This window comes from Mirounga angustirostris, unplaced genomic scaffold, assembly GCF_029215605.1.
Source record: "Mirounga angustirostris isolate CCGP_5_RB_7025 unplaced genomic scaffold, mMirAng1.0.hap1 SCAF_2, whole genome shotgun sequence".
Lineage (NCBI taxonomy): Eukaryota > Metazoa > Chordata > Mammalia > Carnivora > Phocidae > Mirounga > Mirounga angustirostris.
The window spans coordinates 151,725,535-151,753,225 of NW_026991710.1; the positions used below are offsets into that span (position 1 = coordinate 151,725,535).

At 41.0% G+C, this 27,691-nt stretch overlaps 1 protein-coding gene across 7 annotated transcripts in view; it reads right to left on the minus strand.

Moving 5' to 3' along the window:
- The window catches only part of MSRA (methionine sulfoxide reductase A), a 525,135-nt gene that overhangs the window by 345,852 nt on the left and 151,592 nt on the right, over positions 1-27,691 (minus strand). For 5 of the 7 annotated variants that reach the window (XM_045880095.3, XM_064585322.1, XM_064585318.1 and 2 more), the window contains exon 2: positions 7,781-7,849. The exons of the other annotated variants lie outside the window; for them this stretch is intronic. In XM_045880095.3, the coding sequence (XP_045736051.1) occupies positions 7,781-7,849 (69 nt within the window). The remainder of the gene's footprint in view (positions 1-7,780; positions 7,850-27,691) is intronic. 7 annotated transcript variants of the gene reach the window in all.

A 27,691-nucleotide genomic window follows, 5' to 3' on the forward strand; every position in this document is an offset into this window, starting at 1 on the left:
AATCTTGAAGACATTATGCCACGTGAAATAAGCTAGTCACAAAAGGATAAATATTGAATGATTCCACTTACTGGAGCTATCTAGAGTAGTGAAACTCAGAGAGAAGGAAAGTAGAATAGGGATTGCTGGGGGCTGGCTGGAGGCAGAATGGAGAATTATTATCTAAGCGATACAGAATTTCAGTTGGAAAAGATGAAAAAGTCTAGGAGATGGATGGTGGTGATGGTTGCACAACAGTGACTATTCTTAATGCCAATAAACCATACACTTAAAAATGGTTAAAATGGCAAATTTTTATTATGTATATTCTATCACAAGTTTTAAAAATTGAAACCAACCATACGACTAACTGATCTTCACAATGCTACTAGAAAATATAGAGCCAAATTTGTGGCCAACTTTTAAAATTATATTATGACGTGCACTATTTGTATATTTCATTTCTCATATTTTTCTTTGGTCTAACATTTACCTAATTCTAATGTATGCTATTTTGCCATGTCTTGTATCCATTTTAATTTTCCTTTATTTTATTTTTTAACAAGGCCCAAGGTAAATGGTTGGGAGGAGTAAGAGCAAGAGAGAATATTCCGCTTTATATTATCTGCAACATGGGGTTCAGTATTTTTCTTAAAAATGCTAGTTGAGTTAAATCCAATAATTACCTCTAGTTTTTGTCATTCTCCATATCTACACTTCTCTTCTAAAGAAGCTAATTCACAGAGAAGCAGTAGATATATAATTGTTTCTCTTGCACATCCTATTGAGCATTTTTTCTCTGTAGAGATTTAAGAAATTACCACCATATTTGTAAAATAAAATTATATAAATCTTCATTTTCAAAACTTTTAAAAAAGTTGGTCAATTGGATAGTCACTGTATACTAGTGATAACAGTGAAATAATCAGCCACAACTGATCAACTCAATAGTTGAGGCCAAAAGAGAAATCCTGGCACTTTTTGAGAGCTCTGTATTGATTCACAAGGAAGCAACCAGTCTCATTTAGACGCATGATGAGAAAGGCGTAATAGAAAGTTTAACAAGAGCTGGTCGGTACTGGGCCAACATTAGATTAGTTCTCCACTAATGCAATCGGTTATCCTTCAAAATCCCTGAGTCACAGGACTCATCAGGTATTATGCAGGAGAGATTATAGATTAAATGGAACTAACTAATGTTGCAGTGAATTGCCTGGGGCCTGGATCCACAGAGTACTCTGACTGGGGAGCCCAGGTGGCCCCCAGGGGAGCACCTCACCAGCTGTGGCGGGGGGGGGGGGGGAGAGCTTATTTTCTGGTTCTTACATGCATTCCAAATGGTTGAGGTTGGTGGATACATGATTATCAAACATTATTGGATTTGGATTTACTCTTTTCTACAATCAGTTCAGTTCCATTCTCTAAGCACAGAAATCCCCACCCACACTCCAGCTTCCATCTTCTAAATATATCCCCCCCTCCACCCTCCCCACCCCAGGATACCCTCTCAGACTCCACACCTGTGCTCTTCTGGACCAGACCCGGTGGACTGCACCATTCTAAGCAATGCCATACAATCCAAATGGGATTTTCAGCTAGGTCTCTTCACCCTTCCCTATATTATCTGACCTCTCCATGCTCAAAAAGAAAATATAAATCGAGACCGTCACGCACATGAAAAAGACACATAAAATAAAATATATCGTAAAATATGTCCCTAAATGCCCAATTATTGTCCCTCAAAGGTGCTTCAGATTATGTGGGAGGAAGGCCTATTTTTGTTTCCCCAAGTGCCTCATCACTTAAGAAGTTTGCACCAGTTAGCGGCCTGCTGTTCTAACAGTCTTGTGAATTTAGATTGTTTAGTTAATTATAAACACATTTCAAAGTCATTCTTTCTGGCCTTTTTCCTAGAATGAGTGGCTGCCACTCCACAGCTCACAGAATGGTCTTCAGTGGTTTTCAGTCAAGGTTCAGAGAGAAATATGCCACACCGGGATTTGATTATTTACCAACATAATGTTGGATTCGAGCCAACGAGACACCAATGTATTTTCCCTTGAAGTCTGACATATTGCCTGCTGCTTTCAACGCTGTTTTCTTGGCTAGCAGACAAAATAACTGTGGCTCCTTCAAAATTCACCTCCAGTTGAAGTCGGGGGGGGGGGGATGTCTTACGATTGGTTCATCTTACAGCACCGATCTCATTCTCCTTTGGGTGCTGAAGGTGAGGCCCCTGGACCGGGGAGCATCTGTGGGCCTGTGCCAGCCACAGGCCCCTGCTCCGGAATCAGCCCTTCCACACACCTATTGGAGAAACAGTCTGGAGAATGCTTGGCATGCCGGCTATAAACAGAGATTTGCAACAAGGTCATCGGCACATTTTCGTGATGTCTTGGATTGTCTTTTGCTCCCTCTCATTTGAGAAGCCTTAAGAGAACCTGACAAAGAAAACATGTTTCGCAAGGGTTTGAGATCACAGAGACATTGCTGTCAGGCTATTGGGAGCCTAAAAACCCACCCTAAGAATTCATGGAGACCCTTCTGCTGTTGTCACTGGTATCAAATCCTGTACGTTAAGATTCTTCGCTGCAGAACCTTACCTTGCAGCAAACAGCTTTGGTGTGGGTTTCTAAATGATAGGATCAAAGGGTTTCTTGTTAGAAGTAATTCTTTTTTTTTTTTTTTTAAAGATTTTATTTATTTATTCTTGAGAGACAGAGAGAGAGAGAGAGAGAGAGAGAGGCAGAGGGAGAAGCAGGCTCCCAAGGAGCAGGGAGCCCGATGTGGGACTCGATCCCAGGACCCTGGGATCATGACCTGAGCCGAAGGCAGACGCTTAACCATCTGAGCCACCCAGGCGCCCTTGTTAGAAGTAATTCTTTCAAAAAGGTTTAACATTCTTAAATAAAGCAAATGTTCACTAAGAAGAAAGGCTCTTAAAGGCTGTTTAGTCCATTTCTCAATTGGTTAGGAATGACCACTCTATCATTTAAATACCTCTAGTGATGGAATGCTCATTCACCCTGTATCACTGCACACCAGTACTACAATATTAAAATTGCAAGGGCATAATCAGATCAATAATCCATCTCTTACTAAAGAGCTATGAGCCAGGTTTTATAAATTTGAATTAACTTTTAATTTCAAGTCATTCAGAAAGAATATAACAATATTTATTGAGGAAAATCTTGCAAGTTAGTAGAGCTACTGGTGTTGATACTATATTATATATAATGTAAGTCTAGTCTACCACATTGTAATTTTTTTCATTTGTTTACTTCATTTAATATATCTATGTTCACTATTTTTTTTAAAGATTTTATTTATTTATTTGACAGAGATAGAGAGAGGGAGAGCATAAGCAGGGGGAGTGGCAGGCAGAGGGAGAGGGAGAAGCAGACTCCCCGCTGAGGAAGGAGCCCGACGTGGGGCTAGATCCCAGGACCCAGGGATCATGACCTGAGCTGAGGGCAGATGCTTAACCAACCAAGCCACCCAGGCATCCCAAAAACTGTATTTCATTTATTTAAAAAAATTGTACTAAAAATCTTCCCAAATTCACAAATCTTCCCTACACCCAACTTCTCTGTATTTTCCTCAATTTTTTTTATTTTTTATTTTTTTTGAAAAAAAAAATTTATTTTATTTTGAAATGAGAAATCTTCTTGACTATGGAGTATTTTTAATAAGATGAAAAAAGTTGTTCTGGGTTTAAAAACAACCACCACAGGGTGCCTGGGTGGCTCAGTTGTTAAGCATCTGCCTTCAGCTCAGGTCATGATCTCAGGGTCCTGGGATCGAGCCCCACATCAGGCTCCCTGCTCCAAGGGAAGCCTGCTTCTCCCTCTCCCACTCCCGTTTGTGTTCCCTCTCTCGCTGTCTCTTTCTCTCTGTGTCAAATAAATAAATAAAATCTTTAAAAAAAAAAAAAAAAAAAACACCACGGAGAGGTTGGAGCCTGTGCTCTCTGCGTGGATGGAGTGGCTCACTGCCAAGGGGATGTTATTTTCATTAAGTTATTGAGAGCCGGAGAGAACCTTTCTAAGGCAGGCACAGCATGCTGGCAAATGTAATGTGGATGTCCTCATGCCTGAGAAAGCATTACCACCACTTGACCAGACTTCTTTCATCTTTGGGTGCCTCAGTTTCTCTGTCTCTAACAGAGCACAATAATGCCCACTTCACAGGGCTGTTGTGGGATTAAAGGGATGATAGCCATAGGGCACTCTCAGCCACCAGGAACAAAGACATTAAGTAATTGCAAAATGTTTGGTTCTGCTCCTCCAGCTTGTGGAAAAAGGGCTCCCACTGACTTGAAAGAGAGCATCATACACAGACGAGGAGAAGCCCACTGGGTGAGCAGAGCCTATTACCTTCATCATCATTGTCCTAAAGTGCAGAGGACAGAAAGAGCAACAAAGAAGCTTAGGAACTGTGGCCACACAAAAACAAGACAAGGACTAACAAATGGGCCATGAAAGAAAATCTGAAAAAATGAACATCTTAGCTTAAAAATAATCTGTGAAGGGTGCCTGGGTGGCTCAGTTGGTTAAGCAACTGCCTTTGGCTCGGGTCATGATTCTGAAGTCCCAGGATCGAGTCCCACAACAGGCTCCCTGCTCAGCAGGGAGTCTGCTTCTCCCTCTGACCCTCCTCCCTCTCATGCTCTCTGTCTCTCATTCTCTCTCTCGCAAATAAAATCTTAAAAAAAAAAAAAAATTTTTTTTTTAAAGTTTAAAAAAATAAAAATAATAATAATAATCTGTGAAGATTATATACCAGAAATGAAGGAACCACCTATCTATTCTTTGGTTACTTGATAGAATGACGCACTCATGTGTTTTTCACAGTGGAGTGTGCCCTGTCCTCACACTCCACTTCCTTACATTATCCACTGTCAATGCCTAATGGCAGTTCAATGACCACTTTAGAAGTGGATTAAATTTAAAAGTTCCTATGTAGACAGCATTCTGCAAAGTACATTCAAATGACTAACCAATAGATAATAAAATTGAAACTGGTAATACTATTTGGTCATAAGACATTAAGACTTAGAAGGCTGAAGAATGAGTTGGGACAAGTAGAACATGCCATTGGTGCTTTGGTGAACTCAAAGTCAAGCAGGTGTAAGACATTCTCCTGTACATTAATTTATGCTACTAACATCAAATGGGTAAAAACAATAAATAGTAGGAGATGTCATTCCAATAGTATTTTCCCAGCAAAAGCTGTATCTTAAGAGTCCTTCAGAGCACTCTGGGAATACATAGAAATTCACAAATCAGTTTGCTAAATTGACTTGGCTGGAAAGCATGCTTTCGTGCATGGATCCAGCCAAAAGGCATTTCTGCATCTACCAGACTTGCCCCATGGCTCCTTCAACCAGGGCTAAAAGTCAGGTGACATCATAAAAAGACTGTGGGCTTCAGGGTCAGTTAGACCTGGATTCAAATTCTCCCTCCACCATATCACTGGCTGAGTGGCTTCGGGTAAGTCACAGGAGCTCTCTGAGAAGAGGATTACATGCTCCTACCAGCCTCTCGAGGTGCCAGGAGGATTAGATGTCCAACATACGTCAAAGAGCCAAGTGCTATATGCTTGGTTTAACCTTTTCACTCGAGCTATAAACAACCTGGAATGAGAGAAGGCCACCCCCAAAACCATCTGCTGCCTCTCTCCACTGCAGGCCAGGAGGACAATATAAAATGAGACCAGTTTTTAAAACATTAATATAAAATTCTGGCACATACTTAACCCAAATAGGGGCCTTAATTTAAGCATGTGTAAGAGCCAAACCGCAGTTCTCATAATGTAAAAATTCTTAGATGTCCAAAGATATTCTATTTTTACGATCAGTGTAACTCTGCACTTGTAGAAATTGTACACAATCCTCCTCTTTTAAAAGCCACACACCTTGGCCATTCATAGTGGGTTTCCAGGGGACTGCCTGCCACCAGATGAGCATTAGGTCTTGAATATATGAGATGCCGAAGCAAAGGGAACAGGTCTCAGAGCACTCTGTCAGCCCTCTGGTTCTACAGGTGACAAAACCAAAGCTTGGAGAGAGGAACATGCTAGTCCAAAGCCAAACGATGAAGGCCATGGGTTAGGACTTTTAGGAAAGCCACTATAAACCAAAACCGTGACAAATAATAACAATAATCTCATCACGGAGCTTTATTCACTGATATTTCCGATTCTCTGGCATCATTGCCTGCCTGGTGCTCAGTCTGTCCTTTGGGAAGGAAGCTTTCCTCCAATAGCACAACAGAGGGAAACCTGCTAAGATGGGGCAGTCTCATTTTATATTTCCCAACAAGAGAGGGAACTGAGTTTCTAACATGTCTGGGGATGAAAAATCTGAAAGACAAAAAAAAAAAAAAGAATCATCAAAGTAACCCTTTGAGGACCAATGTGACATCTGCTGTCCCCTGGGAACAGTCCTAAACCCACAATGCCAGTAAAACAGCATCATTGAACGTAAGTCCTCAGAGGAGAGTTAACAAATCAAATATTTTGCACACATTTTTAGATTGTCCATTATGCTTTTTGCTACAAAAATCAAATTCTCCATTTACATTTCTGAGCATAATAATTTCTAACCACTGATCACTGTATTTTAAAAGGTGATAGCCCATACAGAGCAAGATTTACAAACACCCAGGCAGAATTAGCTCCCTGTTTCATAACTCCGCAACTGTTAATCATCATTGATTACTAATTCTGGTTCCATCTCTGTGAATAAATTAATGCTTTATCCTGAATAGGCTAATTTAGAGATGGGTCATCCTGAGGCTAATTTCCATCTCAAAGACACCTCCATGCTTAAAGCAGTTTTACATCAAAAGCCCTTGTAGGAGACCATCATCAAGATCAGGGTAGAAAGGAAGCTAGAGGATGGCATAAAGTCAGGTGGATTTCAGGGTTTTAGAATGGGACAGATCATAAAACCCTTCTAAAGGCTGAGGGGAAGGATCCAAAAGCTACGAGAAAATGAAAATCCAGAGGACAGAGAGATTGATGAAGGATGGGCCCTGGGGGCCCCAGGGCCTTGCTAGAAGGAAGGGGGAGAGGGGGGCTAAAAGGAAGAGGAAGCTGGAAGAAAAGGGAAAGAGGAGGGGAAGGGAGAGAGAAGGGGTAGAAGGCAGGCAAAGAAAGTGCCAGGTGTAGAGACATTTTGAAGGAAGTTTAGGTGACATTAAATATGGAGGTCAGGAGCCATGAATTAAAAAGGACCTTGTCACCGAAAGGTTTGGAATCTAACAGAGAAGTTCTGCTCAACCACATAATTGTATATTGTAAATATATGCTCAGAGATTAAATTTTATTCTGTTTAAGACATTTTAACCGATTTTTTTCTAAGGAATATGCTGAATTCATAATGGAAGAGAAAGATTATTCGATTAGATTGATTTTTGTGGAATAACAACTCAAAACTCCTTGAACCCCAGCCTTTGACAAAATTACATATCCGTGTGGAGGGGGGGAACCCTTCTAGGGAAGAAAAACTCAAACTGTAAATTATCAGGTTAATTCACAGTGTGGACGAAAGAAATAGCAAATACACAGTTTGATATTTGGTTTGCAAAGTGAGAAAAGAAAGCATATTAAATTCTATAGAATAAGCTTTTCTGATCCCAGAAATACTAAGAACTCGATAGGTTTTTTTGGCTCCAATGACTTGTAAATATCTAGAAGAGCCCAGATTTTGAAGCCCTGAGGACACTTGCTAAAACTCAGAAATTTGGCACTAGTCTTTGCACGCAATTTGGGTTTTCTTTCAGAGTTGATATCTTACCAAATACAGCCATCTGTGTTCCCTCTGGGAAAGGTTCAACTGTTCTATTGCCATTGACATGATGTTTGGCTAGAAAAAAAAAAAAAGAGGGAGAGAAGGAAAGAAAGAAATACAAGTTAAGTGTAAAGTTCCACACACATACTAACACATGTCATTAAATGTGTCAAAGAGTCTATTTCTCATTTTTAGTTAAAAATGGCACCAAAGCTTACCCTTTTAAGAGAGTTTCAATTATTTTGTTTTTAATCTCAGTAACTGAAGAGCCTCGAGATGGTCTAGTTCAAGCGCATGGTTTTACAAATGAGGGTGCCAAGGCTTGAGCTTGTGCAGAGCCGTATGGCTGGTGGGGGCAGAGCCAGCCCAGCCCCAAAGCTCCTGACTCCTGGCCAGAGGGGCCCCACAGCACCAGGCCAGCCCCTGAAGAAGAAGGGAAACTTGGGGTTCCAGGGTGAACTGGGGAGGCTTCCTCGGAAGACTCCTGATGATCAGAATATTGACCCCATCAATGAAGTGAGCCACAAGGACAGCAGGGTAACACTGGGGCCAATTTTTCAAAAAACAGAACAGCAGAACACATCATTTCACTACAATTCAAATACTGTTTCCAGGAACCACAGACACTTGCCTTCTTAAGTACCAGATGGATATTCCAGGGTTTCTTCCTACTCTTCATCCACCCTGGTTCCCTCCACCAACACCCTTCCCACTCTGGACATATTAAGGACTTGGAAATAAAAGGTGACCAGATTATGGTTTTCCGGCATTACCTTGTTCGCATAATCCCTCAAACTGCAGTCAGATAGAGCATAGCTGAGTATGATCCATCTAGGAGTACTTGAATAATACCCTTAGCAATTCTTGAATATAAGCATTTATGTTGAAAATACATAAGCATGGCTCAAAAACCTTGGCGCTGGGCGCCTGGGTGGCTCAGTTGGTTAAGCGACTGCCTTCGGCTCAGGTCATGATCCTGGAGTCCCGGGATCGAGTCCCGCTTCTCCCTCTGACCCTCCCCCCTCTCATGTGCTCTCTCCCATTCTCTCGGTCTCAAATAAATAAATAAAATCTTTAAAAAAAAAAAAAACCTTGGCGCTGCATCAGACAGCACATATATTTTGATTCCCTGGGTCCCATTCGATTTATGGAGCACTGGCAAAGGCCTCAGCACGGCAGTCAGGCTCTCTGGGGGCTGGTGAGAGGATGACACGGTTCCTGCCCTCGTGGAAAGTACAATTACCTTCAAGAGGTAAAAATGTCAAACTTCACCAGAAAGCTTACAATTATGTGCCAAGCCCTGGAATGGGGATGAAAGGTACTGTCAAGAGTTCACAGCAGAGGAAGAGCAAGCTGGGAAGTGAGAGCCTGGAGGAAGTGCTACCAGCACAGAGTCTTGAAGGAGAGGCAGGGTTTGGAAAGGCAGAGAGTGAGGTAGCAACTTGAATGAGAGCCACAAGTCTGATGTGACCGAGGCATCATCCAGGGCCAGAATAGAGTCTAGTCTGGGCATAGCAGAGGTGATATGTTGAGAAGCAGTGGCCATGAAGGACAGATTGGTAGGCACGGACCAGGTCGTGGAAAGTCTTAAGAACCCCACCCAAACCCAGAGGAATCCCAGGCAGCCTCTCCAGCACACTGCAAGTCTTTTAGAACCTGAAGGCTTATGAGGCTTAGTCAAGTTTGGACACCCTCTTCAGGATACCATCAATTCAGAGGCTCTCACTGGTTCTTCAGTGATGTTGGCACTAACCTAGGAACAGAAAACCTGGAGGAAGGGAAGAGAACAGCCCAGGTCCCAGGTGGCCATGGGACCTTGTCAAGCACTCATTAATAGGGTTAGAACCATTGGTTGCTGAATCCAAAGAAACATCATGAGTCTTGACGTGGAGGTCACAGTTCTGTTCTACAGTCAGCACCCCACAGCCCCTGCCTGTGGTTCTAAAAATGTTTGTCTTTACAAATATCAAGAGTTGTAAATCCATTCAATCTTTGACCCACTAATCCCACTCAGAGAATTCAAACTAAGGAATAATACAAGAGGGGAAAAAAAAAGGTGATACATATAACAGTATTTATTACTTATAATAATGAAATTTTAAAACCAATTGAATATCCAAAAGTATTAATGTTGCTTAGAAAATTATAATTCATGATTTATCAAAAGCATGTACTATTATACAACATATTTTAAATAGAGCATTTGAAAGATATATAAAAATGTGAAAAAATATTTGGGATAATGGTAAGTGAAACAATCCTATTACAACACCGGATGTAGATTATAATGACAACTAATTAAAATATGAATGCTTATAGGAAAAGAGAAATGTTTCTCTGGGAGAGAAACATACAAAAAGGAAAACAACTAGGGAGATTATGCAAGATATTTACCTTTATTAATTTCCTTTGGGATTGTTAGATTCTTATTTTCTAAATGAAAATATGTTTGTTCAGATTTTTCAGAATCAACAAAATTATGGATTAAGAAATTTTTTCCCACAGTACTTGATTTCCCAGGACAATCCATCAAGGTTTATTTATAGCCCAGCCGAAACACTACACATTTACCATGAAAAGTGTAGCCTATTTGACACCTCCTCTCAGACAGCTCAAAAGATGACCTTCCACTCCAAACATGGCCCTCTACCAGCATCCCCACCTCTGGGAACAGGACTGTTGTCCTATCCTTTCTAGGCATCCTTGCCCATTCTTGAGCCCTCACAACCCACACCTAATCTATCACCAAATCTAGCTAGTTTTACCTTCCAGACATCCAAATCCCTCCACTTCTTCCCTTCACCATCAAATCATTGTGGCCTCTATTGTGGCTTCTTTGCCTGGACTCCTATAAATGCCTCTAGGTCATCTATGTCCCCTCTCCAATTCACTCTTCCCAGTGCAGTCACAATTACCTTTCAAAAAGAAAGACAAACTCATTGTATGACACAAACTCCCCAATTTCCTCCCCCACCTTCTATGGCTTCCCACTGCTCTTAGGCTAAATTCAAAACTCTAATGTGGCTTTCAAGGACCCATGTGGTCTGACCACCTCTGTCCCTCATTCCCTCTACTACCGTTGCTTTCTTGGAACCAATGACCTTCTACAGTGCTCACCAGAGCTGCACCTTACACTTAGTCATTACCTGGACAAGCAGACTATAAGCACAGGGAGGGCAGGGCTTGTAGCTCCTTTGGGTCACCATTTTGATAATTCTAGCCCAAAGAGGGATAATGCATAGGTGTTCAATAAATAGCTGTTAAATTAATGACAGAAGAGGGCGCCTGGGTGGCTCAGTTGGTTAAGCGACTGCCTTCGGCTCAGGTCATGATCCTGGAGTCCCGGGATTGAGTCCCACATCGGGCTCCCGGCTCAGCGGGGAGCCTGCTTCTCCCTCTGACCCTCCCCCCTCTCATGTGCTCTCTCTCTCTCTCAAATAAATAAAAAATCTTTAAAAAAAAAAAATTAATGACAGAAGACATAAACAGTACTAAAAAGTCTCTCTTCAGCCATTATGAAAGATATATTATTTGATACACTAAAGACATCTCTCTCTTTATATGTACATATGTCCCTGACGCAAAAACAATCACTGAAAATGGCCACTCAAAAGTAGTTTCCCCAGCCAGGTGGCCCAGAGACCAAGGAACTCCTCTCTGTTCCTCTCCATAAATGCCTGCCCCTCTTCCCGTCCAATTCACCTCTCATCTGAGAAGGTGGCAATGCCAGAGGGGAAGGAAAGACTAGAAATGCTACCTGAACTGGAGAGGAAGGAGGAAGTTCATATGCACTCTTTCCTCAGTGCTAAGGTTCCCCTGGACCCTGTCTTATCTTTTATTCTAGAGCCCGAGGCCCAAGGATAACAGGATCTATAAACTTGATTTTGCATTTTCTTCTGAACTGCAGCTGAGTCAGCTCCTGGACAGCAAAGACAGAGCATTAGCCAAGAAGAGATAGCACAGTGTCGGCTGCTAAGGACATGGGCCATAGAGCAAGACTGCCTTGACTTTGAACCTTAGCTCTCCCACCTCCTAGCTATAGGAATGTGGCTTGGTCATTTAACTTCTTTGTGCCTCAGTTTCTTCATTTGTACGAGTTTCTTCATTTGTACCTACCTTGTGGGCTGCTTTAAGAATTAAATTAGTTAATATATGTAAAGCACTTAGAACAGTACCTGGGACATAGCAAACACCTCTTAACTGCTAGACTAGAGTTATCCTCTATGTGTGAACTTTATTTTTCACAACAAGATCTGAGTCAGGAATGACAAGTACATGACACATGATATACCTCTCCTCCACTTCCATGCTCATGGCAGACACCACTAATCAACCACAGCATACTTTCTTGGTTCCCTAATGGGACCACAAAATCTTTTCTCAACCTAGCACCCTACAGAGTCTCTTACTATTTAGATATACATGCATATGTGGCAAAACTGTTTTGTCATTCCTGGTCTAAGTGAATAAAACAGAAAGATGGACAAGAAAAGAAGCCATTTTCCTTCTCGTTTCTACATGATAAATTGCAATTAAAAAAAAAAAAAGATCCTTTGAAAACCCCCAAAACTCTATATATAGCTTTAGGGATAAAACAGGGGGAAATCTAAGTGCTCCTTTCCATTTCATGATGCAAGAATGGTGAGTTCTTAAAAACCAAGCGATGGCAGTTCTACTCCTAGAAACCAAGGCTTAGCTTCCGAGGGCACTTTCCTATTGAAACTCTGCTGAGGCAAGTATTTGGGAGCCAAAGAACCAGAGATCCTTTAAATACATTAGGTAGGTCATTAAGATTGGCGGGGGGGGGAGAGGGGTGGGCTCATTTGGGAACCTAATGAGCATTTATAAATTTTTTTTTCAAAATTGGTGGCATATGTCACCCCAGAAACAATCAAACTGACTAAACAGAAAAGTCGTTCATTGATTGGATACTAACTATTGATTACCAGCAGAGCATGAAATGGAGACAGGAGAGGGTAACTGACAGGGACATCTGTTGCTCAGCCACAGCAGGGTGAATGCCTCCAATCTGGCTGGACGGGGAGCTATCCCTGCCCCCACTCCTCGGGGGCACGTTCCAAAGCCACATGCTCCAGGAGGACAACCTCTGCTGATGGCCATGACGTGTCCTCAGTCAAGGGTATATGAGGACAAGGAATAGATTTTCATTTATCTTAAAAGCCCAGTGCTTGTGGAGCAGCGAGGTTAATTAGTGCAAGATTGGGTCAAAGTCAACTATCAGAGAGATGTTGAAGGGGATTCGGGGGACATGTTTAAAAGCTTTAGAAGATGATACGGACAGTGTTTTTTTTTTTTCTTTTGTATTGTGAATATCTAATGCACTTCAAACTTTATGACTGTTTTCTTCCTTGAAAATAATGCAATGAAACTGTTCAATAATATAACTGCAACAATACAAATTCAGACATAAACCGACCAGTGATTAGCTCCATGTCCTGTGTTCAAACAGAGAAAGAGCTAAAACGCATATCTTCTGGGTGAGGGGAGAGAGGGGTGATGAGACAGGTAAATGGCAGGGAAATGAGGGACTGGAGGGTGGGCCCGCAAACTCTCACTATTCTCCTGTAGGGCCAATCTCCTCCAGTCTAGGTGACTATGCCAACACTACCAAATTCGAGACTCCAGGAACTGTGTTGTCGCTAACCTGGGAGTCTTGCTCAGCTACTAGACCCAGAACCATCCCAGGACTGGAACAGCCTTGTGTCAGACTAAAGCCTCAGAGCTACGGGTCAGTTAACAGTGCAAGCTCCTCCCAGTCACGCTTTTAACCCTGCAAAAACTCAACCCATACTTCTCAAGTGTTATTATCAATTATTCATGCTGCTACAAAACTTACTGGTGGTGATTACCTTCAGTCTGGGGCTGGAGTAAAAGTACCTTTATTTCATTCATATGGTAAAAAAATCTGTCAAAAATCTGTCAAGCCCCAAAACAAAATATGGTCTCACATTCCCTCTCATTGTCTGTTTTTTCATGGCTCTTTTTTTTTTTAATTTATTTATTTGAGAGAGAGAGAGAGAGAGAGCACATGAAAGGAGGAGGGTCAGAGGGAGAAGCAGACTCCCTGCTGAGCAGGGAGCCCGATGTGGGACTCGATCCTGGGACTCCAGGATCATGACCTGAGCCGAAGGCAGTCGCTTAACCAACTGAGCCACCCAGGCGCCCCCATGGCTCTTTCTCCAGGCCGCAAATTCCTGGGGTCTCAAGGTACAAGTCAGACTGGAACTAAGCAGGGTTCATATTTGACCCCCAAGCCCTAGCTTTGGACCAGCCTCTCCTGTCTCCAGCAGAGGGGCCCTGGATCATACTGACCAAGCATTCTGGGCCCTGGTCCTGCCAAGATGCCCTCTATAGCATTTTCAGGATGATCTGATGACTGTGAGCATGGATTTGTAAAGAAAGAGGAGTCAGAGTCCTGAGGATGTACCTGTCACCCAGTCCCTGAAATATGGGACAGGTGCACTAGGAAAAGAGAGGTAATGATGCTTCTAGTCACCTATGCCCAGAGGCACTGTGGGTCTATATTGTTCCTATACACTGTGGTCCTTTACATAATTTGCTATAATTTTTGGCTGTGGTATTTTAAGGTGAAAGTCAACCTAGAGTGTGTTTTGCCCCCAACAGTGCACTCTGAATGTGAGGAGGGAAAGACTGGGAAGTTACATGGCAGTGGGCAAGTTGCTGGGACACTGCTCAGCCTGAGGGCCACCCTCTGCTCTCCACCCAGCCTGCATCCAAAGAAGTCCGAGTCCTTCTTACTGACTGGTGAGGTGCGTGCTAGAGGCAGATGGAATTTGTGGCCAAGAGAGGCTAGCAAGGAGTCCCCGGTAAAGGCAATGGTGGAAATGAGACAAAAGTCCCCAACTACTGTGGGCAAAGAGGGGGACTTTCCTCTCAAATCTCAAGGAGGAGGGTAAGGCCAGCCCTCACTGTCTTCCTCACGTGGTGACCAACACTATATATAAGTGGGAGCTGTCCTAAAAACAAAGGATAAGCTACACAAAAAGCAGAAGAAATCAGATGGAACAATTTAAGATTGTAGCTCTAAGAAAAAAATTCATGTATAATTCAGGATTTTATCCTCATGCCCTGACCGCTGTCCCTCCCATTAAATCCCATCCACCAGCACCCTTCGCCCTTCTCCCTTGGCTCCATGTGCAGCAAACCTAAGCTGCATGTTGATGATATGATACTTTATGTGGAAAACCGAAAAGACTCCACCCCAAAACTGCTAGAACTCATACAGGAATCCAGTAAAGTGGCAGGATATAAAATCAATGCACAGAAAGCAGTGGCATTCCTATACACCAACAACAAGACAGAAAAAGAGAAATTAAGAAGTCGATCCCATTTACAATTGCACCCAAAACCATAAGATACCTGGGAATAAATCTAACCAAAGAGGCAAAGAATCTGTACTCAGAAAACTATAGAATACTCACAAAAGAAATTGCGGAAGACACAAAGAAATGGAAAAACATTCCATGCTCATGGATTGGAAGAACAAATATTGTGAAGATGTCAAGGCTACCTAGAGCAATCTACACATTCAATGCAATCCCCATCAAAATACCATCAACTTTTTTCAAAGAAATGGAACAAATAATCCTAAAATTTGTATGGAACCAGAAAAGACGTCAAATAGCCAGAGGAATGTTGAAAAAAAAAAGCAAAGCTGGCGGCATCACAATTCCGGACTTCAAGCTCTATTACAAAGCTGTCATCATCAAGACAGTATGGTACTGACACAAAAACAGACACATAGATCAATGGAACAGAATAGAGAGCCCAGAAATGGACCCTCAACTCTATGGCCAACTAATCTTCGACAAAGCAGGAAAGAATGTCCAATGGAACAAAGACAGTCTCTTCAACAAATGGTGTTGGGAAAATTGGACAGCCACATGCAGAAGAATGAAACTGGACCATTTCCTTACACCACACACAAAAATAGACTCCAAATGGTTGAAAGACCTAAATGTGAGATAGGAGTCCATCAACATCCTAAAGGAGAACACAGGCAGCAACCTCTTCGACCTCAGCCGCAGCAACTTCTTCCTAGAAACATCGCCAAAGGCAAGGGAAGCAAGGGCAAAAATGAACTATTGGAACTTCATCAAGATAAAAAGCTTTTGCACAGCAAAAGAAACAGTCAACAAAACCCAGACAACTGACAGAATGGGAGAAGATATTTGCAAATGACATATCAGATAAAGGGCTAGTATCCAAAATCTATAAAGAACTTACCAAACTCAACACCCAAAGAACAAATGATCCAATCAAGAAAGGGCAAAAGACATGAACAGACATTTTTCCAAAGAAGACATCCAAATGGCCAACAGACACATGAAAAAGTGTTCAACATCGCTCGGCATCAGGGAAATCCAAATCAAAACCTCAATGAGATACCACTTCACACCAGTCAGAATGGCTAAAATTAACAAGTCAGGAAACAACAGATGTTGGCGGGGATGCAGAGAAAGGGGAACCCTCCTACACTGTTGGTGGGAATGCAAGCTGGTGCAGCCACTCTGGAAAACAGTATGGAGGTTCCTCAGAAAGTTGAAAATAGAGCTGCCCTACGACCCAGCAATTGCACTACTGGGTATTTACCCTAAAGATACAAATGTAGGGATCTGAAGGGGTACATGCACCCCGATGTTTAGCGCAGCAATGTCCACAATAGCCAAACTATGGAAAGAGCCAAGATGTCCATCAACAGATGAATGGATAAAGAAGATGTGGTATATATATACAATGGAAAATTATGCAGCCATCAAAAGGAATGAAATCTTGCCATTTGCAATGACGTGGATGGAACTGGAGGGTATTATGCCGAACAAAATAAGTCAATCAGAGAAAGACATATATCATATGATTTCACTGATATGAGGAATTCTTAATCTCAAGAAACAAACTGAGGGTTGCTGGAGTGGTGGGGGGTGAAAGGGATAGGGTGGCTGGGCATGTGCTATGGTGAGCGCTGTGAATTGTGTAAGACTGTTGAATCACAGACCTGTACCTCTGAAACAAATCATACATTATATGTTAAAAAAAAAAAAAAAAAAAAGAAGAGAGTAGGAAGTGAGAAATGAAGGGGGGGAAATCGGTGGGGGAGACGAACCATGAGAGACTACGGACTCTGAGAAACAAACTGAGGGTTCTAGAGGGGAGGGGGGTGGGGGGATGGGTTAGCCTGGTGATGGGTATTAAAGAGGGCATGTACTGAATGGAGCACTGGGTGTTATACGCAAATAGTGAATCATGGAACACTACATCAAAAACTAATGATGTAATGTATGGTGATTAACATAACATAATAAAATAAAAATAAATAAATAAATAAACCTATTATTCTGCACACACACACACACAAAAAAACCTAAGCTGCATCTCTTGGCGGGTAAAGGAGCCAACGCCCCAGCTCGGGCAGCCCCTGCATCTCCCAGGGTCCCTTGGCAAAAGCCCCAACTTCACAATGTCAGAGCAGAATGGGGCAGAACAAGGCAGGGTCCAACCTGTTCCTGAACCCCAGCCTACAGAGTAACACATCTTGCTGAAGCATAAGCCAAATACCCATGGGTGTGTTCTTTTGCTCATACCCACTGGCAATTACATCTTGAGTGCTTAGTGTGTGCCAGATACTAGGTGTTGTGGGAGCAAAGATAAATTTCATAGCTCCTACACTAAGAATCTCTATTTAACCAACAAACTTGTTGAGAGAACCCAAAGGGAAGACTTCCAGTTGAAAGAGTGAGGCAATGAGGATAGGAATGTGGTTTAAGAAGAGTAAGGCATTCCACAAGCATGGGACATTTTTATTTTTCATGATGTTCCTGCTGTGTTTTCTGAGATCTGCTCAGCGCACAGGACCACGAGTGGGACTACAAACCCAGAACACACCACATGCACATACCCTCAGACACAAGCCCTGTTCTGGTCCTCAGAAAAACTGGTCCAGAATGATCCTACTATGTTCCTGTATTCCCCAAGGCCACAGGATTTCCCTGGAGAGTGAAGGAAAATGAACACAGAGGGATCCACAACTACAATGCGGGAGGCAAGCCAGGGGCCCCAGAAACCAACATCATGCACCCCAAGCAGGCTTCCACAATTTTGTACAAGACAGCCATCCCACTGCCAGAGAGAAAGAACAGGCATCACACATAAAAAATTCTAAATATATAAAGAACAAATAAATATATGAGTAGATGCTCAACCACATGAGATACCATTTCTAATTCATGAAAGTGGCAAAATTTACAAATCAGTGGTAGTTCCAATGAATGTGTAGGGACATGGACCTTCTCATACACTACTCGTGGAAGTGAGAATTCAATACAATAGAATAGAACACAATGTATTTGGAAAGCAATCTGGCAATATGCATCAAGAGCATCAAAGGCTTTTAGATCCTTGACCTAGTAATTCCAAGTGTAGGTACCTACCTTAAGAAATCAGAACTCAGCCAAAGGTTTCCAAAGATGCTTACAATAGAATAGTTTATAATAGTGAGAAACTATAAGCAACCTAAATGACCCAACAAAAGGGAGATAACGAAGTAGATTATTGCAAGGTCCTAAGGTGGAATATTGCAGAGTAGTTTTAAAAGGATGGTCATAAATGGGTTTTGTTTTTTTTTTTATTTTTTATGGCATCAGGAACTAGGAATAAGATAGAGTTAAAAGGGAAAAAAGCAAGATACAAAAAAAAGGATCCTACTCAATTAAGAACAAAGGCACAGAAAAATGGCCAGAAGGAAACAGGGTACAAAGGTAAATGTGGCTGCCTCTGTATGCTGAATTGTGGCTGATTTTTCTTCCATCTTTATGCTTTTATTTACTTCCAGATTTTTCTTGAGCAAATATTTCTTTGATAATCAGTAAACTACAAAAAGTAGAAAAAAACTAAAAGGCAAACTTGACATAGAAGAAATCTAGATCCGGTCAGGTCTATTTTCAAGTTATAAAAATCTAAATGTTTTCTTTGGGTAGGTAGAGCAAGAAGAGAAAGCCTAAAAACTCTCTTAAATGAAAATAACCAATGAGCAAATTATTTCCGGATTAATCACTTAAGGCCTCATCAAAGGGCCCTTTCCTTTGTAGTTTTAAGTACCCTGAACTCTCTGGCTTGCTCCTTGAGACACTCCCCCCTAAGTGATGAGCACCGGAGCTGTCCTGGGCCTTTTAGACTAACCCAAATCAGCTGTATCATAGGCCTGGAAGATCCTCTCTGATGAGGGCCATCTCGGACATTGTTCCTCACTTGGGTAGGGCTCGTGAGCTAGTGAACCACAGGTAGGCATGTGAGGGAAGGGGGAATAAAGGTCAACAGAGGGACTTGGGGGCATATCTGACCCAGTGAGTCAAGGCACAGGGATCCACATTCTGCCCCAATAACATCACTGTTCAGAAAACAACTACTGAACACTCGTTATATGCTAGGCACTGGGTTTATTGTCGGCAACACAAAAATAGTAAGACAATGTCTGCCTTCTCTTCATCCTTCACAGACCACCAACCAGCCCACTTCTTAGGGCTGCTGATCAGGTTTACCTACACGAAGTTTCTGTAGTAGCAGCACTGCCTACAGCTCTTAACACATCCTGTTACCCCACTACTATCAGACTAGGGTGAGTTCCCACGCTACATGATCCCAGTAAAGCATTCCATCATTGTTCATTCCATTTTGATTTCTATAATGCTGTTATTAGTCACATTTAAGAACCACATCTAACTTGGGCATCTGTGATATCCATATAATATTAATTGATGGAAAATTTCCACCTGACTTTTATAAAAACTTCCCCGCCCCCTCTTAACACACCCAATTCCTAATAACTACCAAAATCAGATAATCTTGAGAAGAGCATTTCCATTTAAAATAAGGTTAGCTTAAGGATTAAAATCTATACATCATCCTGATGAATGTGACATCTCTGTGAATATGTGTTGAAAGCCGTTGTACCGAACAATGTGTAAACCACAATAATTTTCTTTTCTTCTAAAGTACATGCTTCCTATTGATCCTAAAACACATTTTGGATTTGTAAGATGGATGTTAAAAACATAACTTTAAAGGGGCACACAGAAATCATGCTTTTTAGTATTATATTAAAAACGTTGCCCTTCGAAGACTCAGAGGGGACCCTGGCTCCCCTCGCTTGCCTCGCTTCGGTCCCTCATAGATGAAGCGAAATTATCTACTATTTCCCCAGCATTTGTCAGTGTCAATTCTGCCACATGAAAATAATCGATACTGTGCAGAGTATCTAAGTCCTGTGAATGTAATTAAGGCATGACACCACAGAGAGGTTTTCTCAACCCATGCTAGAGTGCTAGTATCACTTTGGAATCTAACTGGATGCCTCTAATTCCATTAAGTCGGCTTCTACAAATGGTTCTGTACACCACATGGAAATGCAGCAGCCACAGCATGCAGCAGGCCTTCTTTCTTCCTCCTTGTGAACATGTCAGCAGCCTTCAGCAGGAAGCGCATTGCCCCTCCATGGCATATAGCCTGCCTGGAGGTTGCATGAGGCACCGTCAGCTGTCAGTCAGCCAATGGGCAGGAACGGTCCAGTCCCTCCCCCTTCACTCAGCCCCCACCCCCTCTGACAGTGATAAATGATAGGGCCCTCTGCTCGACTGAGCCTGACAGGCCCAGACCTCCCCTTGCAATCTGTTCCAGACCAACACCAACCTTTCCTCTCAACATTCCCCATCAGCACCACAAAAACTCCTGCTACAGGGTAAGGTCAGATCCGTTTGCTGCTGTTCTTTCACGAAAAGGAATTATGACTTTATTTCTAAATGGAGGCTCCTAATCAAAAATGGAATATGTTGGTATGAACCTTACAAGAACCTTGTCTCAACTCTCTTCTCACATTAAAAATGAAGGAGATATAGCTAAATATGGGACTTTAAGAAGAAAGAGGAAGAGTCAGAGATAGAAACATAAATGTCAATTTAGCGTCCATTAAAATCAATAAGCTTTCCACTTATTAAATTATTATCTGTTGTTGGGGGTAAGGAGAAGGAGACAAAAGATTCTAAGGGGAATAAAATATTGATTAAAGAGACAGAACATTAACACTGCACATTAACGAGATTCATTAGAGATTAGCTTCTATAATACATCGTGCTCATGTACAAAGTCATTTCAGGATTGTTTGTACAAAGATTGGCACCAACTTTTGCATAAAATAATCTATGCAGTGGAATAATATGCACCCATTATAAAGAATGAGACAACTCTAGGGGCTCCTGGGTGGCTCAGTCATTAAGTGTCTGCCTTCGGCTCAGGTCATGATCTCGGGGTCCTCGGGCTCTCTGCTCAGCGGGAAGCCTGCTTCTCCCTCTCCCACTCCCCCTGCTTGTGTTCCCTCCCTCACTGTCTCTCTCTGTCAAATAAATAAATAAATAATCTTAAAAAAAAAAAAGAATGAGACAACTCTATAAGTATAGACATGGATCTACAAGATACACAATTAATTAGGGGGGAATCAACGAGCAGGATAATGTGTATAATGGACTACAATTTATTTTTTTCAACATTCTGTCTTTACATTTTGAACTTTTGTCCATGTGATGTAATACATTTTCAAAAATAGAAATAAAAAAGTATTTTAAATGTGTCCAGTCTTTGCTACCCAGTGATTACCCCTGCAACCCAACGGCCTCTTCCAAGGGCAGAGGGCCACACTGAGACACAAGGTGGCCAGTGGCGGGCAAGCAGCCCCTGAGAGTGGATCAGCCTGATGCTTACATTTTATCTAGGCCCGGGACAAATGCCAAAGACCATCTCACCTGAATCTCAGCAGAACTGATGGCAACAAGCTTTAAAATTCTCAGTAGTTTACAGCATCCTAAAAGGCCTCAAGATAGAGATAACATTCCATTTCCTCCCTAAAATTGATCAGCATTCTCTAAAGCAATATGTTAGTTGTCCTCTTTTTAAGGGGGAAAGGATTTGAAGAGGATCAATCATTTCAAACTTTGAATGAAGTTTAAATATTATTTACTTAAAAATAAAAAGTGTTTCCAGATTTACCTATTTTTTTAAGAGGAGAAAGAGAGGAGAGAAAGGGAAGGAGAAACTGAGGGAAGGAGGGAGGAAGGGAAGGAGAAAGACCTTTGCCTTTCTGGAATTTGACACATATTTTAATCATTTCTCTGTCCCTCTTGCCTCTCATCCTGTTTCTCCTTTCCTTGTAATTTTCCTCCACAATAGAAGATAAGAGTATTTTTAAATCTATTTTAGATTTACTGAATAGAGATTATGCTCACCATTCCTAATTTTAAAAGTGGTTGAAACATTTTATATTTCCCTCAAAAAAGATAAATGAAGTCTTTACTATGAAGTCTTCAACTGATTTTCAATAAGTCAGTGAAGTTTTTTTTAATCCAGCTCTTATTAGAGAAACAGCACATGTAACTCATCTACTCTGAAAATTTCACTTAAGGATCTGTCATTCTGAGAGAGCAGTCTTGGTCACATGGCTGATTAAGGGAAACTGGATGACCCAGTACATATTCATATTAAGAAACATGGCAGACACAATCTTCAACTGCAGTTCTACAGAAAGGCATTTTATGACTTTTTTAATACTTGCCTCCCATGACAGAGTAATGCAAAACTGAACATCTTAACTCAGGGGAGTTAAGTGGAGATAGGGATGGCTCTTAAAACATGACTTTGCTCATCTGACTTAATAAAGGGATAGAGATTTAGAGGTGGCAATGCAAAGCCTAGTTATCTTCCTTAAATATATGCTAAGCAGACCCTTGGATATTCAAGTGATGGGTTGATTTCTAGATGAATTCCCTAATGATTGACGGGAGCAATGCCGAATAAAATGAGAGCCATGTCTGAAAATATCAAGTATGTGGGAGGCCAAGGCAAGCAGCCTTCCACTGGACCCACTCAGAGGCCCGAATGGCATTTCTCTCAGGTGGAAGGCCATCAGCTTCTATATAGATATAGGCTAAAGGGGGTGTAAGAAGGCCAAAACCAGTTCCTGTGTACTAAATCTGATCAAGTGTTTTTGGAAATACCTGATTAAGACTCTAGAATCCTACAAAAGGAGAAGATAACTATGGCCTGGCATAACTCAACTATAAAGGGACTTCAGTGCAGGCCCTGCAGGAAATCTGAATGAGAGTGAAATTATGTCTTCATAGGTCTGCCAGGCTCTTAACTGCTAAGAGTGAATTATAGTAATCTCTATTTTCTGTCACTTTATCTCCCCAAAATGCTGATAGCTCAAAATGTAAACTATGGTGGGAAAGGTAGCTGAGAGGACCTAGTGAAATACAAGCAAGTTTCCAACTTAAAAATGAGTCACATTTCAAAAACGTGTTCATAAGATGGACAGCTGGGATATAGAATCCATTTTCTCATGAACATGCTGCTATAAATGGTGGTGAGCTAGCCCACAAGGGCCTACTCAGCCTATAATGAGTCTCAGAACTCTCTTAGGAGTCTAACCACCATTTATGGGATACTGCCTCAATGTGAAAATATACTCTACCTTCTACCCTACAAATATCAAGAACACTTTCATACTGGTCAAGTTGGTTACAGGCTACAAATAGGGAAAACATTCTCCTACTTTCCCAAGCTGCCCAACTACTAACTTAATCATAGAAAGAAATCTACACTTTGTGGAGATGGAAAGGACATTTTCTCCCAAGGAGAAGGAGACAAAAATCCCTTGTTGCACAAAAATCCCTTGTTGCACAAGAATCACCTTCAAATGCAAGGTACCTCTTAGATGCAGCAGTCTCATTTCAGATAAAAATGTAAAGCTGGGTAGTTTTTTTGTTTTGTTTTTTTTGTTGTTTTTTTTTAAGATTTTTATTTATTTATTTAACAGAGATAGAGAGAGAGCACAAGTAGGCAGAGCGGCAGACAGAGGAAGAGGGAGAAGCAGGCTCTCCGCCGAGCAGGGAACCCAATGTGGGGCTCGATCCCAGGACCCTGGGATCATGACCTGAGCTGAAGGCAGCTGCTTAACCGACTGAGCCACTCAGGTGCCCCAAAGCTGGGTAGTTTTCACTCAAGGCCTCCTGCAGGCTGGAATCAAAGTGTTGGCTCGGGCTGCAGTCTCATCTGAAGACTCAGCTGGGGCAGGCCTGTTCTTAAGCTCATTTGCATGCAGGCCTCAGTGAGCTTGAGAGCAGATTGCCCCCATCTCCCACCCCTGCCCTGGTTGGGCCTTCAGAAGATGCAGCACAGCTGACATATTGATTGCAACCTCATGAGAGACCCTGGTCCAGAGGCACCCAGCTAAGCCACACCCATATTCCTGAGCCAAAGAAACTGTGAGATAATTAATGATTGTTCTTTTAAGCTGCTAAGTTTGGGGATAATTCATTATGTAGCAGTAGATAACTAATACACTAAACATGTTCTAATAAAGGAAAAATAATGTAATTTTTAGCAATTGACAACTAATAATGTAAACCAGGAAATAAAACCATCTTTCATAGAGCTGTTTTCTACAGAAAAAAAGGTATTTCCAGTAGCTGCTTTACAAATTAACTCCTGGAAATGTGATCCATTTCTAAGTTGGAGACTATCTCTATGTAATTTATTTTCTCCACAACTTTATTCCCTAGTGTGCTGGGATTGCTAAAATAGGCATTCCTGAACTACTAAAGCCTAGGAATAGTGTATAAAATATCAGAGTAAGGCTTTTAGCACTTCTGAAATAATTCTGGCAATTTTTATTCATTTGCATTATCCAGAGGATTGTTAGTTGTTTTTCCTGCTGTTTTGTTTGGGGAAGTTATATCTCTGCCTCATAGGGCTTATGAAAACAATGAAGAAAAATGTTTTTCCAAAATTCCCAGGAAAGCTAAATTTAAATTCATGCCAAAGGCCCTAACTGCAATGGAGAAAATGCTCTGTATTTTGATGGGGTTTTGTTTGGTTGGTTGAGTTTGGGCGCTTTTTTCTTTGACTACATGGAAGTAAGAAGAAGGCTAGATTATTTCGATTCACAGTGGTACCTATAAGAAATACAGTTTTTCCCTTTTTCTGTGGGAATAAAAATCAAATCTAAAAATCAAAATTGTTGCTGATATTAAACTAGGTTTTTTACTAGCCTGGATACTTCATCCATAGCAGCTTAAGATCACAGTACCTCTATTCTAAGCAGAAAAACAGTAAGATCCTATTATATCCTGTGCTTACTGTGCCTCAAGAAATTCTAAACAACTCTGCCAACAACCATGAGACACTGGAAGAGTCAAGCTGGAATTGATCACTTCAGTGGTGTAGGAAAACATATTCCTGGCTCATTATTTGCTGAATATCAGTTCTTGCAGAAATATCACTCTTCACACTCTGGTCTTCCCTGCCTTCACTTTAGTTAAATCCCAGGTTAAAACACATGGGGAGGAGTGTGAGTGAGGAAAGAAGAAAAAGTACCAGTTAAATATATAGCAGTGTCTCCTATAAAATCCATAGATCACCAAAGTCTCAACCCAAATAGTTCCTGTGCAGAAGTCTGGATCCAATCAGGAGATAGAAACCATATAGTAGGTTAAACAGGGGAAGTCTAACATAAAGAATATTAACTATGATTAAAAAGCAACTACACAATCTAAGGAAATGCTCTATGGTACGCTAGGGCTGAGGTTACCCAAGGAAGGACAGACTTGCACAGATTCAAACTTCACTGGAGAAGTTGCAGTTAAACCATTGGGTAGCAGAGAAGTTCATTGGTTTGGCCAGACCAGAGTTGGAGATGCTAAGCAAGCAAAAGGCCACTTTCCAGAATGCAGGCAATCAGAAACCAATGGCGTGAGTATGCAGTGAAGGTCCAGACATCCCAAGAGGCCTTTAGAGTGTCTGCAGCGACTCTAAGAGCACATGGACAGTGCAGGAGCTCCGGTTTCCTTGTCAAGAGAAATGCAGGAAACTTACAACCAGGCCAAGGCTGTTAAGACACACAGGGACTCAAGTTCTGGGCCAGTGGCTGTGACAGGCTCTGCCAGAGGTCCTCACACCCATACAATCAATGCTGGCCCATACCAAAAATGGCAGGAGAGACTCTTCCTCTCACAAAGTCTCCACAGTGCCTTCTACTGAGAAAGCTTAACACCATGCTCACATTAAAAGAAAAATACTAAAGAAATTCCTGTGTTTATCACAGAGCATATTCAGAATAATGTATTCAGAGTTGAGAGGCAATAAGTCAATAACATACTTTGTAAGACACAAACTACAAAAATTGATAAAAGAAATAGAAAAATCTGAATAGAAAATCTGAAGTAGAACACTTTGGGCTCATTCCCTGGGAAATGCTAGATACATTAAATTTTGAAGGAATCCATAAATTCCTTCAAAAAATAAAGGAGAAGGGAATTTTTCCCAGCTCATTTTATGAGACCAGCATTACCATGATAACAAAACCAGACAAAGACAGAAGAAAACTATAGACAAATCCTCCTTATGAACACAAAAATCCTTTAATAAATATTAAATACAGGAATATATTTTAAAGGTATAATAATGATAGTCAAGTGGGGTTAATCCATGGAATTAAAAATTGTTTCAACATTCAAAAAATGTAATCAGTGTAATTTATCATACTAACTGACTAAAAAAGAAGAAAATATATGATCAGCTCAACAGCTGCTAAAAAAACATTTGACAGAATTTAGCACCAATTCATGATTTTTTTTAAATTCTCAGTAAACTACAAAGAGAATTTGATAATGAGTATCTACCAAAATCCTAGAGCTAGCATATAAAAAGGAAAGACAAGGAAAAATTACCTTTATATGTAAATGACATTATTGTGAAAATAAAAAATCCTAAGGAATTTATCAAGAAGTTATTTGTATCAATAAGCTTATCAAGATCACAGACTTACTAGGTCAATATACAAAAATAAGCTCTATTTCTATATAGTTGCAACAAATAAAAGGAAATTGAAAAAATATTTAAGTTATTTGTAATAACATCAAATAACATGAAATACTTAGGGAGATTTTTTAAAAATATGTATAAAACCTGTAGCCTGAAAACATTAGTGAGAAAATTTTAAAATATCTAAATAAACAGAGAGATATATACCATGTTCATATATTAGAAGACTTAAGATGTCAATTCTCCCCCAAATAAATCTAGAGTTTAAAATAATGCAGATAAAAACCCCAAGAAGTTGATTCTAAAATTTACATAGAAAATCAAAAGACTTAAAATAGCCAAAACGAGATCTGTACACTGGAAATTTTAAGACATTGATGAAAGAAATCTAAAAGACACAAATAAAAAGATATTCCATGCTTATGGAGTAGAAAAATTAATATTATTATGTTCATATAACCCAAAGAAATCTACAGATTCAATGCAATCCCTATCAAAACTCCAAAGGCATTTTCACAGAAGTGGAATAAACAATCCTAAAATTTGTATGGAACCACAAAAGACCCCCAGATAGCCAAAGCAATCTTGAGAAAGAAGAACAAAGCCAGAAGCATCATACTTCCTGATTTCAAATTATATTACAAAGCTACAGCAATCAAAACAGTATGGTATTGACATAAAAACAAGTGCACAGAAAAACGGAACAGAATAGAGAGCCTAGAAATCAACCCACACAGATGCCTGGGTGGCTCAGTCAGTTAAGCGTCTGACTCTTGATTTTGGCTCATGTCATGATCTCAGAGTCATGAGATCGAGCACCACATCAGGCTCTATGCTCAGCTTAAGATTCTCTCTCTACCTCTCCCTCTGCCCCTCTCCCACCTCCACTCTCACTCTCTCTCTCTCTCAGAAAGGGAGGGGAGGAGGAGGAGAGGGAGGGAAGGAGGAAAGAAGGAAAGAAGGAAGGAAGGAACCCACACAAAGATGGACAAATAATTTACAATAAAGGAGTCC